Here is a 14,070-nt window from a genome sequence, read left to right on the forward strand (position 1 = left end):
CTCGGAAAGTACATTAAAAACAAGTAATTATCTCCCTGCACAGAAATTCAGATAGACATCCTAACTCCTTGCCTTTCAGCTAAAATTTTGAAATATGTGAAATATGACTAATTGTCTCTGAGCTATTTGCAGTATAGATACCCATTCCAGAAGATAACACACTGTAGAGAAAATAAAGAACAACATAGTTTGATATGAATCATGGGACTATGTCATCCTGGAAGAGACTTATGCTAAGTCTTGGGAGGGACTTTGAGTAACTGGTTAGTGGCTTCCGCTCATGTTTCTACTCCTGTCCTAAAGCTGGCCTATATTGTGCTTCCAAAACTCATACGTATTAAAACAAAGAATAGAGAAGGTAATACAGAGCTACCACTAATACATTCTGAGGCCACATGAACCCATAGATTTTTATCTCAAATATCCTCTAAGCATAAACAGGCAAAGAATGTTAATCCAAATATTAACTGAGAACTTTAAAAAAAAAAGAATACCACATTAAAATGCCTGATGAACTGGGTGTCGAGGATGTCACTATTGAAAGATATGCCAGGCAGGCTCTAGGTCCTGGGTGGGCTCACTTCCCAGCACTGCCCCTCCCACCCCACCCCAAGGAAGATGAAAGAAAAGACAGGCTGGTTCTTAGGATGAGTAGAGCTAGAAGGGTGGGTTCTCTTTTATTGCCCTTTATTTAACTTTTGACTTTTGGAAGCACATCAGTAGTCTGCAAACTCAAGTTAACCTGACTGTATTAAAAATGAGTGACAGAGCACAGTGAAGAGAGAAGAGAGTTAACCCAAGCTTTGCCTCGTCCTACGCATCCCTCTGCCACTGAGCTACATCCTGACTCTGCTTTGTGTTGTTGCTCTTTACTTGGAGACAGTGTCTCCAAGTAAATTCCCCTGGCTTGCCTTCTACTCATGCTGCGGACCAGGCAAGTCTTGAGTTTGCAATCCTCCTGCCTCAGCTTCCTAATTATCCAAAATTACGAACCTGTGGAATCAGACCTGGTTCTCAGATTTTTTTTTGAACCTTCATTTCTATACCACACACTAAAATAAAATATCAAATGTTAGTTAACAGGCCATGTGGCTACTTTGACTATTTTGCAACATGTACAGATGAGCAATTCTAGGATGATTTATATGGTTGCACGTGTAAATACAAGAATTTAGGCTACTAAGAGATATATGTCTCACCTGGAAGTTATAAACATTAAAACAGCAGGCTTATATGGGCTGTGTGAAATTGACATGAGATAAAATGCAAGAGGTAACAAAAACAGAGCAGGAAACAACTCCTGGTAGGCAGACAATGGTATGATACCCTGACAGCATTGTAAGGACTGTTGAGACATGATGAGGCTATAATTGCTGTAGTCTTTGTTAAGATTCCATATGTATGCCAAATCTCAATACAATCATATCAAAGAAACACAAAAGAAGGAACACCTTCCAGGCCAGGAGAAGGGTAAGGCAGATATAAAGAAAACAGAGACTACAAATAGAGGAGGAAAAATACGAAAAGTGAGACATAATTAATTAATCCAAATTATCAGCAATTTCAGCAAACATCAGTGAAAATGGCTATAAATCAATACAGCAATGGCAAGATAGAATGTTTAAAAGACACTCAGCCTTCACCATACAACTGCTCACTATAAGCCCGGGAACACAAGTACAATGACAGTTTAAAGAGCAAGAAGGCATGGTTTTGTGAATACCATACCCAATAAAGAGGGTATAACTGCATTTATTTTAGACACTTAGGCTTTGAGATGAATACTGAACAACTAATTATAAAAGGGATCATTATAAATAACAAAAGTAAATTTTCCCTAGAAATTGTAACTCTCATTGTGTACGTCACCAGCATTACGAGTATTGAAAATCGCCAGTTTCAAATAGAAGTGGACCAACATTAGTAGGGAAAATTAAAACACATTTTTCTCAAGGACATGTGGAACGAATCTAACCATTTGGCCATGTTTAAGTAATAAAATATCTCAACAAACTTTTAAAAATATCCCTGCATACCACATTCCCTGAAGACAGTGCAATAAAGTCAGTCACTAATAACAAATGAATATGTTTAAGATCGCCACATGTTTAAAATTAATGACTTAATTTAAGTAAGTCATGGATTTAAGAAGACAGCCCTGTGGAAAATACAAAATATTAGTGCTATACATCAAGATATGGGATCCAGCATGGGCAGCACTTGTTTTAAAAATACATAACACAGTGGAGGAGGGGCACAGATGAGAACAGAGTGGAATAGACCATTAACCATGGACTCCTGCCTGGGGGGAGGTATCCACAAGGAGAGGTCCTAAAGTGAAGAAGCAAAAGATACAGCAAGGAATATGACTGGACAGGCTTCCTGTGTATGCTTAGTTGGTTGTAGAGAGTGAATGGAAGGTCCCCCCACCCTCCCCTGCCAAATGCTGACAGTCACTGGGAAGGTAGAGAGAAAAGAGTCAATGGCTCTTTTCATAACAGATTGTACATCTCTGCTGATGGGCCAGACTACTACATATATTGTCTGCCGTTTAGCCAGCCACACCCAAAGTGAGGTAAGCACGTATCTGACCTTCTGGTGGAGTTGGTTTACTTCCGTTTCCTTTGTCCACAACCTTGACTTTGGGCTTTGTTGGATCCTTTCTTTTCTCTAAATCTTTAACTAGAAGAAAAGGAAAGAAAGGAATATGTGGTATTAACATTTTAAATATATACAAATATACATATTCACTATGTTTAACTAAAATCACTGCAAAACCAAAAAGTAATGACAGACATTAGTACCATGGTACAAACTGTTCTCCATGTGTTGGATCGGACATTTCCTTCAACCTTGTCCTAAGCTATGAAAAGTCGGGTGGTGGTGGCGCACCCCTTTAATCCCAGCACTTGGGAGGCAGAGGCAAGCAGATTTCTGAGTTCAAGACCAGCCTGGTCTACAGAGTGAGTTCCAGGACAGCCAGGGCTATACAGAGAAACCCTGTCTCAAAAAAAAAAAAAAAAAAAAAAAAAAAAGTACTTCTTAAGGCTTAAGTCAAGTGTGCACCGTGGACAAATGCATTAAATCAATTTAACACTTCAAAACAGCTGTAAAGCTGACATGATTATCCCATCTGCAAAAGAATGAGAAGCCAAGATGCTAAACCATAGCTTATAAAATCAGTAAGCATTGGTTGGCCTTAGCCTCACGTCTCTGGGCTCAGTGTATGAATTTAGCTCCCACTCTAGAAAGATAATAACGGTGGACATTCTTGTTTGTATCTGCTATGTTTTCAGGAGAAGGTAGAGAACCACATCATGTTTCCTCCCAAACTTTTTTTTAAAAAAAAAAAAAATGTTTCTGTAACATTTTCTCCGTGAATGTAAATAGCTGGTAAGATGTCCATGGTCCTGTAAACAACCTCTCACCCACGGTCCTGCAAGCAACCCTGAGGGAACCCATTGAGTTATCAAACAAAGAAGAAAAGCAAAAGACATCATAATGGGAGGAGTCTAGTAGGAGTGAGGAAGGGAATCGGTGGGAGTGAAGTGGGATGCTGAAAGAGGATGAATATGATCAAATGTATATAAGATGTACATATACGAAAAGGCCATAATTAAACCCATAGCATATAATTAATCTTTACTAAGAAAAATGCCAAAAAAAGTAATCCTGATACTTAGATGGTAGTGTTTGTCACTTCAGAAAGGCAATATTCAGAGGCTAACAACTTCCCATACTCCTTTGGTATGCTCATATCCACCTGAATCACTGGCTTAATATTCTACTGTACTGAATGCCTGACACTTCACAACAGCCTGCCTACCTGTTCTGGTCCAAAGATTTCAAGGCCTTCACCAAATGTCACATTGTATATCTATACATATAAAATGTGCTGAGAACATGCAAGAAAAAAAGACCAAGGGCAAGGTATTTCAGTTAATTATTTCATGCACTTGGAAGAAGTGAGAAGCTCTGATGGTAGGTTGGCTGCACAGGGAAGATGAGCATCTCTCCTGCATCCTTGCCGTCTTCTCCAGGAGATGGTCCTATCAACCCTGTCTGTGTAGCACCACTCCTTGTCCTTCCCACTGGTCTTTGTGCCTTTGCTGAAAGCTTCCAAGACTTGTCATCTGCTCAGGGATTGTCACCTCAGTTAAAGAAACCCTGTCTTTAAAACCCTTCTCGTCTTTCTGATTCCAAGAGATGTAATTCTGGGCTAGAAGTAATAATGAAAATTATAAGATACTTTAACCTTACTAGATTCAATAATCTAATTTTGTATCCATCTTTAGACCCCTTTCTTAATCAGCATCCTGCCTCTTTAAAAATCTTTGTTCTCGGTTTTTGCAAAGATACAATCATATTTTTTTTCTATTCCACCACCCTGTCTTTTATGTTCTCATTTTTGGATTCTTTTCCTCCTTACATTCCTGAAACATGACTTTATACTAAAGTTGCCCGCCATCTCTAAATACTCTGACTATAATTTTATCATCCAACCATCTAAAATCTCATCCTTTGTGGATTATTTCCAAATCTACATCTTTCACCCCACCCACACTTGGATTGTGACCCAGGTCACTTACATTTTCTAAAATAAAATGCACCTTTCAGTTTAATATGAGGAAATTTTGGGTTAAGAAATGCTAGGGGCAAGATGAGAGTGGTTTCAGATGTGGGGATCTGCAGATCTGTTCCCGGAAGGGGAGCACTTATGTCTCACTATTAAGATAGGCAGGCTGAGTCAAGCAGAGGCCAGTGGAACAAACTTCTGAAGAGAAAAGTCGACGGCTTGGAAGCATTCCAAAACAGACCACAGCACCAGCTTAGACGTGAATTTGAAAAAATAAGTCCCTTTGGAAGTAGGGCCACAAGTCCACACAGAAATTATAATAAATGTTGCTACCTTCGTGTAGGAACAAAATCAGTTAGAACCAAATTGTCATGCCAAGTGTGGTGATGCACACTTTAATCCCAGGATCGGGGACAAAAGAGCTGGAGACTCACAAGTTCCACGACAGCCTGAGCTACCTGGTGGGTTCTAGGCTAGCCTGAACTAAAAAGCAAGACCCTGCCTCAAAAGAAAAGAAGAATGAGAGGAGGGAAGAAGAGGGAAACGGAGGAGAGGCTAGGAGTGTGAGAAACAGGACAAGGGTAGAAATGAGAACCAGGACACCACAGCAAAGCGGCGTTCACGAGCACCAGAGCTGCTCTCTGCTTTTAAAATCTGAAAAAGGGGGAAAGACTGTTTATGTATCAAAAACCTGTGTTCAAGAAGAATCCACGTTTCACAAGTCCTTCTCATGACCACCGTTTTCCAGCATGTGACCATGGGAGTTTTCAAGGAAGAGAAACCAAGCTTGATTGAGCTCTAGAATATAGGGACCAGGACTATCAGATAAATACAGAAGAGGCCCTTCAAAAAACCTCATTTTTACCTAAATAGCGCAAAAACCCCTACCTCACCCACATTGATAACAGCTAAATCATAGCATGAATGAATCATGCTTACAGTTTGTCTAGAGAAAGGCTGGTGGACCCAGCGACTGCCCACAAGAGAAAAGCGGGTGGGAATCAGTGGTTTTTAACAACCACTGGGCAAGCTTTCCAGGGCCTGGGGGTTTCCGCCGCTGCTCCGTTGCAACACTTGAAATTATCAATCTCAAAGCTTTAACTCAAGTGAACCAGACTGAGGCTCCTCCGCTCATTTCCTGTTCCTAATAGTCCTTAAGAGGCGTCATTTTCGGTACGACTGTAGCAAATTAGGAGGCAGAAGACTGGAGTAAAAACACAAGGAGAGGCGGGACTGACTTAAGACTAAAACCTAAAACCTCTTAATAGCTTCTGTACGATGGGGGATCTCAAACACGTCATCTGTACCTTCGGACATGTAGACTCTTTATTTAAAGGTCAAAACGAAAAGACTCTATCTCAAAACCCCCTCTTACATCTACTATTTTAAGCGCAGGGCCCCAGGTGGTACTTAAAGATTGTCAATACATACTTCTGAACTGGCCTTGAGCGGGCTTGCTTTCCTTGTCTTTATAGTAGGCAATGAGTTGAACTGTGTAGTTCTGCTCTGGCAGGAGGCCTTGAATAATCGCTTTTGTTGCAGTGTTCTGGAGATTCATCTGGTTGGTCTTTCCTCCTGTAATAAAACAGCACGACAATCCATACTTAGCTGGGAGTGACTGCATTTAACTGAGAACTTTTATCAACCACAATCAAGATTGTTAAAAGACAGACATTAATTTTTAAAAATATTGGTTCTAAATATTTACCATGCACAGCACACTTTGAGATATATATATCAGATGGTAACAACGTTTGAATGACGCATACTCATACATGTATAATGTAACCTTTATTGTCATGTTCAGCATATTCTGTCTGCTTTAGTCACCAGAGATTTGCATGATAGCACTCTATCTCATTGATGATCTGAGAGAAACCACAGTACAAGATAAGAAAACAGATTCTCGAGGATATCAGGTTCAGTCTTCAAAGAAGAGACCGCCTCTTGAATCTGCAGCGGGGCCCATGAGCTGGCTGGATGCTATTAACCACGCTGCTGCCACTGCGGTCCTCTGTTCCCTAGTGTAAGCAGAAGCACCCTTGAACCATTAACAGCCTAATCATCTTACATCTGCCCACCGCTGCCTCAGGTCGTTGAAGGGAAAGCTCACTGCCTGCATACTTAAAAGTCAGTTTGATTCAATAAATAAAATTGCAAAATTCCCATCAAATTAGACTGACATCTACAACTTTCCTGGAAACGCTTTGATAATACTGACTATTTATGCAAACCTCCAAAGCATCTTTGGATTTTCTATAATTATCTGTCATTTATGGCAGTAATGAACAATCTGAAAAAAACAGGAGGAAACTGATTCTACATGTCTGTCCCTCTAACAGCCCTCAGAGAGGTATAAATTAATCAAATGTAGTATGTTATAGTAAATTTTAACTACATCCCAATAAAAATAATCTAACCTGAAATATTGTCTGCTGTTTATACACTCTGCCTGCCACTAAGGGAGGAAACTGAGTTTTCTCTTACCAAAGTCCGTTAGCCTTATTGTTCAAGATGTGAAATCGTGTTTCACAAACTCCTATCATTAAGAACTCATCAGTTGGGGCTGGAGAGATGGCTCAGTGATGGAAAGCACTGGCTGCTTTTCCAAAAGACAGAGTCCAATACCCAGCACCCACAGACTGGCTAACACTTGGCTGTAACTCCAGTTACGGTCCAGTCCAGGGGAATCCAATGCCCTCTTCTGGAATACATGGTCACTGTATCCATTCAAGCACACACACATAATATTTTAAAAGTAAAAGTTAAGTCTCAGAAAAATCTATTATGAAATACACAAATATAATGAAACTTATACTTTTCTTAAAAGTTTTTTTAGAAAACCCTGACTATTACAGTCTCTTTTTAGAAGACAGATTTTGTTAAATACTTTGATTCCTATGACCAAAAAAAAAAATGAATGCTTTAAGCTCTGTCTAAGCCAGCATTTCCCAAATTTATTTGACTATTAACTCATTTTGTTGTGTAACGGCTATTAGCGCCCTGCAGAACACCATGGAACATTCTTTGGGAAAGACTGACATAAAAAAGACTTGGACCATGACTCACAGAGCTAAAATGTCCATAAACGTTTTGCAGTTAAATGCATTTATTACTCTCTTTTATTTGCTGTGTTTAACCAAGTAGATTCTAGTGAGTCTAAATTGGCTGATCGGCTTTGGCCACTATAATAAGAACAGTAGATAGCATAATTATTCATTAAGAAATAATTTCACTCATTTGCCACTGGAGGTATTTAAACAAGTTAGGCTTCTAGTGTTTGAGTGCACTGTTTCAGAAGGAATGGGATGGTCATGTTGAGGTTTGGTTCACGAAGCACTTGAATCAGTTCTAAGACCTGTGTTATTCCTCAGTGATGTGTGTTTCGGGTGCTTAACAATGTAATATAATTAGCAATTAATCTGTAGAAATTAAAGTACTTATTGACTGAGAAAATATTTTCAAGACCTGACATAGAAAATACCCCAATTCCGTAAGGTAGTAACGGAATGAATCCATACTATTTAAAATTAGTGACCAGACAAGAAGCTAGATGTTTTATCTACCTTTATTTTTTTGAGATTTCTAAATCAAATAATTTCACATTTAAGAGCACGAAATCAGTTGAGAAATGGTCCTCAACAGAAAGAAGTCCAACTTTATATGCCCTTCTTCATAACCCATTATAATTATATTATAATAACATGTATTATAGGTGTATATCAATCAAAGGAAAAAGAGAGAGAGCAACTAAGTGGAAGTATCATCCCCTTTTCTCCATGCCTGCTTCCAGGTCAGCTGTGAACCAGACAATTGTCCGCTGTCACAAATGCCTACTGCTGTGATGGACAGACAAAGCAACCACGGAGTCAACCTCTGAAACCAGAAGCCAAAATAAATGTCTTCCCCCTTGGATTCCTTATGCCGGGCACTCTATCATGGCAGCAAGAAAAGTAGCTGATTCACTGAGGTCATGATGTAATGAGGGAGTTATTATGTACTTGTGTGTGAGGATGAGAGCCAAGAAGCATTGGTGAAGTGTTCCCATGGTAACAGTCCTTAATTGGGGCTGGCTTACAGGTTCAGAGGTTCAGTCCATTATTATCAAGATGGGAGCATGGCAGCATCCAGGCAGGCATGGTGCAGGCAGAGTTGAGAGTTCTACATCTTCATTTAAAGGCCACTAGGAGAAGACTGTCCTCCAGGCAGCTAGGATGAAGATCTTAAAGCCCACACCCACAAATACTAACACACCTTGGGCTAAGCATATTCAAACTGCCATAGTGTGTCATGGATCAAAAGTATTTATTCTATATTAAAACATCAGTGGTATTTTTATTTTTAATGGTTTTGAAATTTCAGGAAAGTTTAGCTTAAGAAGAATTCATCACAGGTAAGTCCAAGGCCCAGACCTTATACTTTGGGGAGCATTATTTCCTTAATGAGAAGAGAATTTGTCAAGTTCAAAAATTAAATTAAATCAAGTCTTCCGCTGTGCAACATTCAGCACAACATATTTTTAACCATCCATGCACAAAATGTTCCTAAGAAAATATAGCGAACTTTCTTTACCTGAAGCTGGAGCCACGAGCAGTTTGTAGCCACCAAATTTCCCTCTTGGTGCTTTCCATGAAATCTGTATACTATCATGGGAAATCACATTATATCTTAACCTTGTGGGTGGAGCCACTGGAAAGGAAAAAAAACAAATATGACTTAAACATGAAAATATTCAAATTTAAATTACAGAGTCAAAGTAGCATAACCAAAATACACTCAGTGGCGAAAGATGTCCTTTCTACAACCCTGATAACAAGTCAGTCAGTGAGCAAAGTACGACAGATGTGAACGCTTATGCTTCTCTCTCAAGGGTACCCCTTTGTCAAACAGCACTGACCTAAGACATAGGGATAAACGTTATTATCCAATACCCATGCTACACTCCGCAGACCCAAAGAAGCTAACAAGAACGCAGGAACAAGTGAGGATACTAGAATCTCACTTAGAAGGGGGAATAAAATAGTTATACAAGACAGATGGAGGAAGTAAACTGGGTGGGAGAAGGGATGTGGAGGGGTAATGGAAGGGATTCGGGATTAAGTGTGGGAGAGACAGGAGAGACGGCCAAATAACCATGAGAATGAACAGAACTCTGCTACTGGTGGGGATAGGGGATGGGGTTATCTCAAGGACATGCCAGAGACCTGGGATAGGGAAAGCTCCCAAGAATTAAGGGGGGTGGCCTTAGCTGAGATTCATAACAGTGGGGATATGGAACCTGAAGAGGCCATCTCCTATAGCCAGGCAGGACCCCCAGTGGAATGTTAGGGACACCAACCCACCCACAGAACTTGTGAGCCCAAATTTATCCTGTCTACACTAAATGCAAGAGTAGGGAATAGAACAGAGACTATGGAAATGGCCAATCAATACCTGGCCTAACTAGAAACCCATCCCATGGGCAAGCACCAATCCCTGACACTATTAATGATACTCTGTTATCCTTGCAGACAGGAGCATATTGACCTCTGAAAGGCTCCACCCCGAAGCTGACTCAGACAGATGCAAAACCTACAGCCAAACATTGGATGGAGCTTGAGGGCCTTTTTTTGGAAGAGTTGGGGGAAGGATTGAAGGCCCTGAAGCGAATAGGAACTCCACAGGAAGACCATCAGAGCCAACTAACCTGGACCCTTGGGTGCTCTCAGAGACTGAACGACCAACCAAAGAGTATACATTAACTGTACCTAGACCTCCTTCACATATGTAGCAGATGTGCAGCTTGGTCTTCTTGTAGGTCCCAAACAACTGGAACAGGGGCTATCCCTAAATCCATTTCCTGTCTATGGATATGTTCTTGTAACTGGGCTGCCTTATCTGGCTTCAGTGGGAGAGGATGTACTGAGCCTCACAGAGACTTGATGTGCCAGGGGAGGGGGACACTCAGGGAGCCCCCAACCTCTCAGAAGAGAAGGGGATGGGGGATGAGGGGATGATCTGTGGGAGGAAGAACAGGAAGGGGGCAGCGATAGGAGTGTAAAGTTAATTAATTAAATTGAGGGTATGTCTCCTTTAGAAATTGAAGCCAATCTTGCAGAATGACATCATTATGTGTCAATGGTGTGTTTTCCTACTTAGAACATGAAAGCTTCTCTACTCTGCAGAGACCATTGCATGTATGACTCAGGTTTTCCACTGTGACACTCAAAAAAATTTTATGATATAATATTTGAGGAAACTACTTCAGGCATGTTATGATCATAAAATATTAATCTTAAAACATTTGAGAGGAACTGGACATATAGCTCAGTGGTTAAGAGTAGGAACTGTTAGCTGGGCGTGGTGGCGCACGCCTTTAATCCCGGCACTTGGGAGGCAGAGGCATGTGGATTTCTGAGTTCGAGGCCAGCCTGGACTACAAAGTGAGTTCCAGGACAACCAAGGCTATACAGAGAAACCCTGTCTCAAAAAACCAAAAAAAAAAAAAAAGAGTAGGTACTGTTTTTCAAGGTGACCCAAGTTTTCAGAACCTGTGTCAGGTGACCCAAAACCACCTGTAACACCAGCTCCAGGGGATCTGATGGCATCTTTTGACCTTGACAGGCACTTGCACTCATAAGAACACACACTCTCATACATAATTCTAACAGAGTAAATAAATAAATAAGTCATTGGAGATAGTGATCATTAAGAAATTCGGGATCAAATGCAAAATGACTGTGTTTTTTTAAAGTCTGGTCGATTCTTCTGGAAAATCTGATTTAGCCATGTCAGGTATGTAGCACGTGATCACGACTCGGGCCACAGCATTTGATCTTCTGAAATTTCACAAAAGTGCTAAGATCTCTTTACCTTCGTGTAAGTCATTAAAACTTCAGAATACATTTCAGAACCCTCTGTAAATGCTGCAGGGTTTCAAAAGGAAGCTCTTTAGAATGAACATTTTTAGTTTGTAATATCTAAACAAAAGAATTCACTAGCAGAAATGCCACACCCACTATCCACTCTGTGCTCAGCCTTTTTTTCTTACTCTGTGATCCAGTGTTGAGGAAAGAAGCAGACATCCTGAAAAGACATGAGGAACAATGCAAGCTTGGACATTGGTTTGATTTCCAGTTTTGTCACTGATCAGCTGAACAGCCTGAATTGGATGCCAAGCCTTCCAAAGCCAGTTTCTTTACTTTCAGAAAAACTGACACTTTCTACGAATCATAGATCATAACATTAGACTAACTGATACGATACTATTGGTGGCCAACAAAAAAAAATTCTTCCCCTTCCTCTCGTTTTAGCTAACTATGGAGTTTAAGAACTCATTTAAATCCTCACAAAAATATATCACTAGCCTGACTTTAGGATAAAGAACCAAGGAACAGTGTCTGAAAACCTTGTTCAAGTTCACACACGAGGGTAAAATGGTCTGTGACCCACAAGAAATCCATGGTACTGGTTTTGAAGGTAACCCAAGTTCAGTTCTTTATATCGAGATCAGATTAGCAAATTGCAATGATCTAAATAAGCAGAGAATTAGCTACGTGACACAAGCTAGAGTCATTTCAGAAGAGGAGAGTCTCAACTGAGAAATGCCTCCATAAGACTAGCCTGTATGAAGGTATGTCGGGCATTTTCTTGATCAGTGATTGGTGTGAAGGAGCCCAACTGTGGGTGGTGCCATCTTTGGGCTGGTGGTCCTGAGTTCTGCTATAAGAAAGCAGGCTGAGCAAGCCATGAGGAGGAAGCCAGTAAGCATCACTCCTCCATGATTTCTGCTTCAGTTCCCCCCTCCAGGTTCCTGCCTTGCCTTCCTGCCCTGACTTCCCTCGCTGAGATGGACCATGACCTGAGTGTTCTAAGCTGAAATGAACCCTTTACTCCTCAAGTTGCTTTTGACTGGTGTTTATCACATCAATAGAAACCCTGACTGAGACACTGTTCTACAATTATCCAGGCATTTGGAATCAGTAAGCACAGAAGGACATTTCTCAAGAAAAATATCTCCTTAGACTTGTCTTTAATCTTGCATAAGTAGAGAGGGCTATTTACAGCACAACAAAAACCTTAGTTTTATTTTTTTTTTATTTTTAATATTTTTATTACATATTTTCCTCAATTACATTTCCAATGCTATCCCAAAAGTCCCCCATAGCGCCCCCCACTTCCCTACCCACCCATTCCCATTCTTTTGGCCCTGGCATTCCCCTATATTGGGGCATATAAAGTTTGCAAGTCCAATGGGCCTCTCTTTCCATTGATGGCCGACTAGGCCATCTTTCGATACATATGCAGCTAGAGACAAGAGCTCCGGGGTTCTGGTTAGTACATCATGTTGTTCCAACAATAGGGTTGCAGATCCCTTTAGCTCCTTGGGTACTTTCTCTAGCTTCTCCATTGGGAGCCCTGTGATACATCCAATAGCTGACTGTGAACATCCACTCCTGTGTTTGCTAGGCCCCGGCATCGTCTCACAAGAGACAGCTATATTTGGGTCCTTTCAGCAAAATCTTGCTAGTGTATGCAATGGTGTCAGCGTTTAGAAGCTGATTATGGGATGGATCCCTGGATACGGCAGTCTCTAAATGGTCCATCCTTTCATCACAGCTACGAACTTTGTCTCTGTAACTCCTTCCCTGGGTGTTTTGTTCCCAATTCTAAGAAGGTGCACAGTGTCCACACTTTCAAGGATAAAAGAACCTCTGGTGGAATCACCATGCCGGACCTAAAGCTCTACTACAGAGCAATTGTGATAAAAACTGCATGGTACTGGTATAGTGACAGACAAATAGACCAATGGAATAGAATTGAAGACCCAGAAATGAACCCACACACCTATGGTCACTTGATCTTCGACAAGGGAGCTAAAAACATCCAGTGGAAGAAAGACAGCATTTTCAACAAATGGTGCTGGCACAACTGGTTGTTAACATGTAGAAGAATGCGAGTCGATCCATTCCTATCTCCTTGTACTAAGATCAAGTCTAAGTGGATCAAGGAACTTCACATAAAACCAGAGACACTGAAACTTATAGAGGAGAAAGTGGGGAAAAGCCTTGAAGATATGGGCACAGGGGAAAAATTCCTGAATAGAACAGTAATGGCTTGTGCTGTAAGATCGAGAATTGACAAGTGGGACCTCATGAAACTACAAAGCTTCTGCAAGGCTAAAGACACCATCAATAAGACAAAAAAACCACCAACAGATTGGGAAAGGATCTTCACCTATCCTAAATCAGATAAGGGACTAATACCCAATATATATAAAGAACTCAAGAAGGTGGACTCCAGAAAGTCAAATAACCCCATTAAAAAATGGGGCTCAGAACTGAACAAAGAATTCTCACCTGAGGAATACTGAATGGCAGAGAAACACCTGAAAAAATGTTCAACATCCTTAATCATCAGGGAAATGCAAATCAAAACAACCCTGAGATTCCACCTCACACCAGTCAGAATGGCTAAGATCAAAAATTCAGGTGACAGCAGATGCTGGCGAGGAT

At 40.7% G+C, this 14,070-nt stretch overlaps 1 protein-coding gene across 4 annotated transcripts in view; it reads right to left on the reverse strand.

Annotated features, from left to right (window-relative positions):
• The window catches only part of Col14a1 (collagen type XIV alpha 1 chain), a 232,495-nt gene that overhangs the window by 182,371 nt on the left and 36,054 nt on the right, over window positions 1-14,070 (reverse strand). For all 4 annotated transcript variants that reach the window (XM_021183602.3, XM_029469983.2, XM_085831724.1 and 1 more), the window contains exons 3-5: window positions 9,149-9,265; window positions 6,008-6,151; window positions 2,593-2,682 (exon numbers count right to left, since the gene is read on the reverse strand). In XM_021183602.3, the coding sequence (XP_021039261.1) occupies window positions 2,593-2,682; window positions 6,008-6,151; window positions 9,149-9,265 (351 nt within the window). The remainder of the gene's footprint in view (window positions 1-2,592; window positions 2,683-6,007; window positions 6,152-9,148; window positions 9,266-14,070) is intronic.

Source organism: Mus caroli, unplaced genomic scaffold (genome assembly GCF_978045245.1).
Source record: "Mus caroli unplaced genomic scaffold, Mus_caroli_1 scaffold_16, whole genome shotgun sequence".
NCBI lineage: Eukaryota > Metazoa > Chordata > Mammalia > Rodentia > Muridae > Mus > Mus caroli.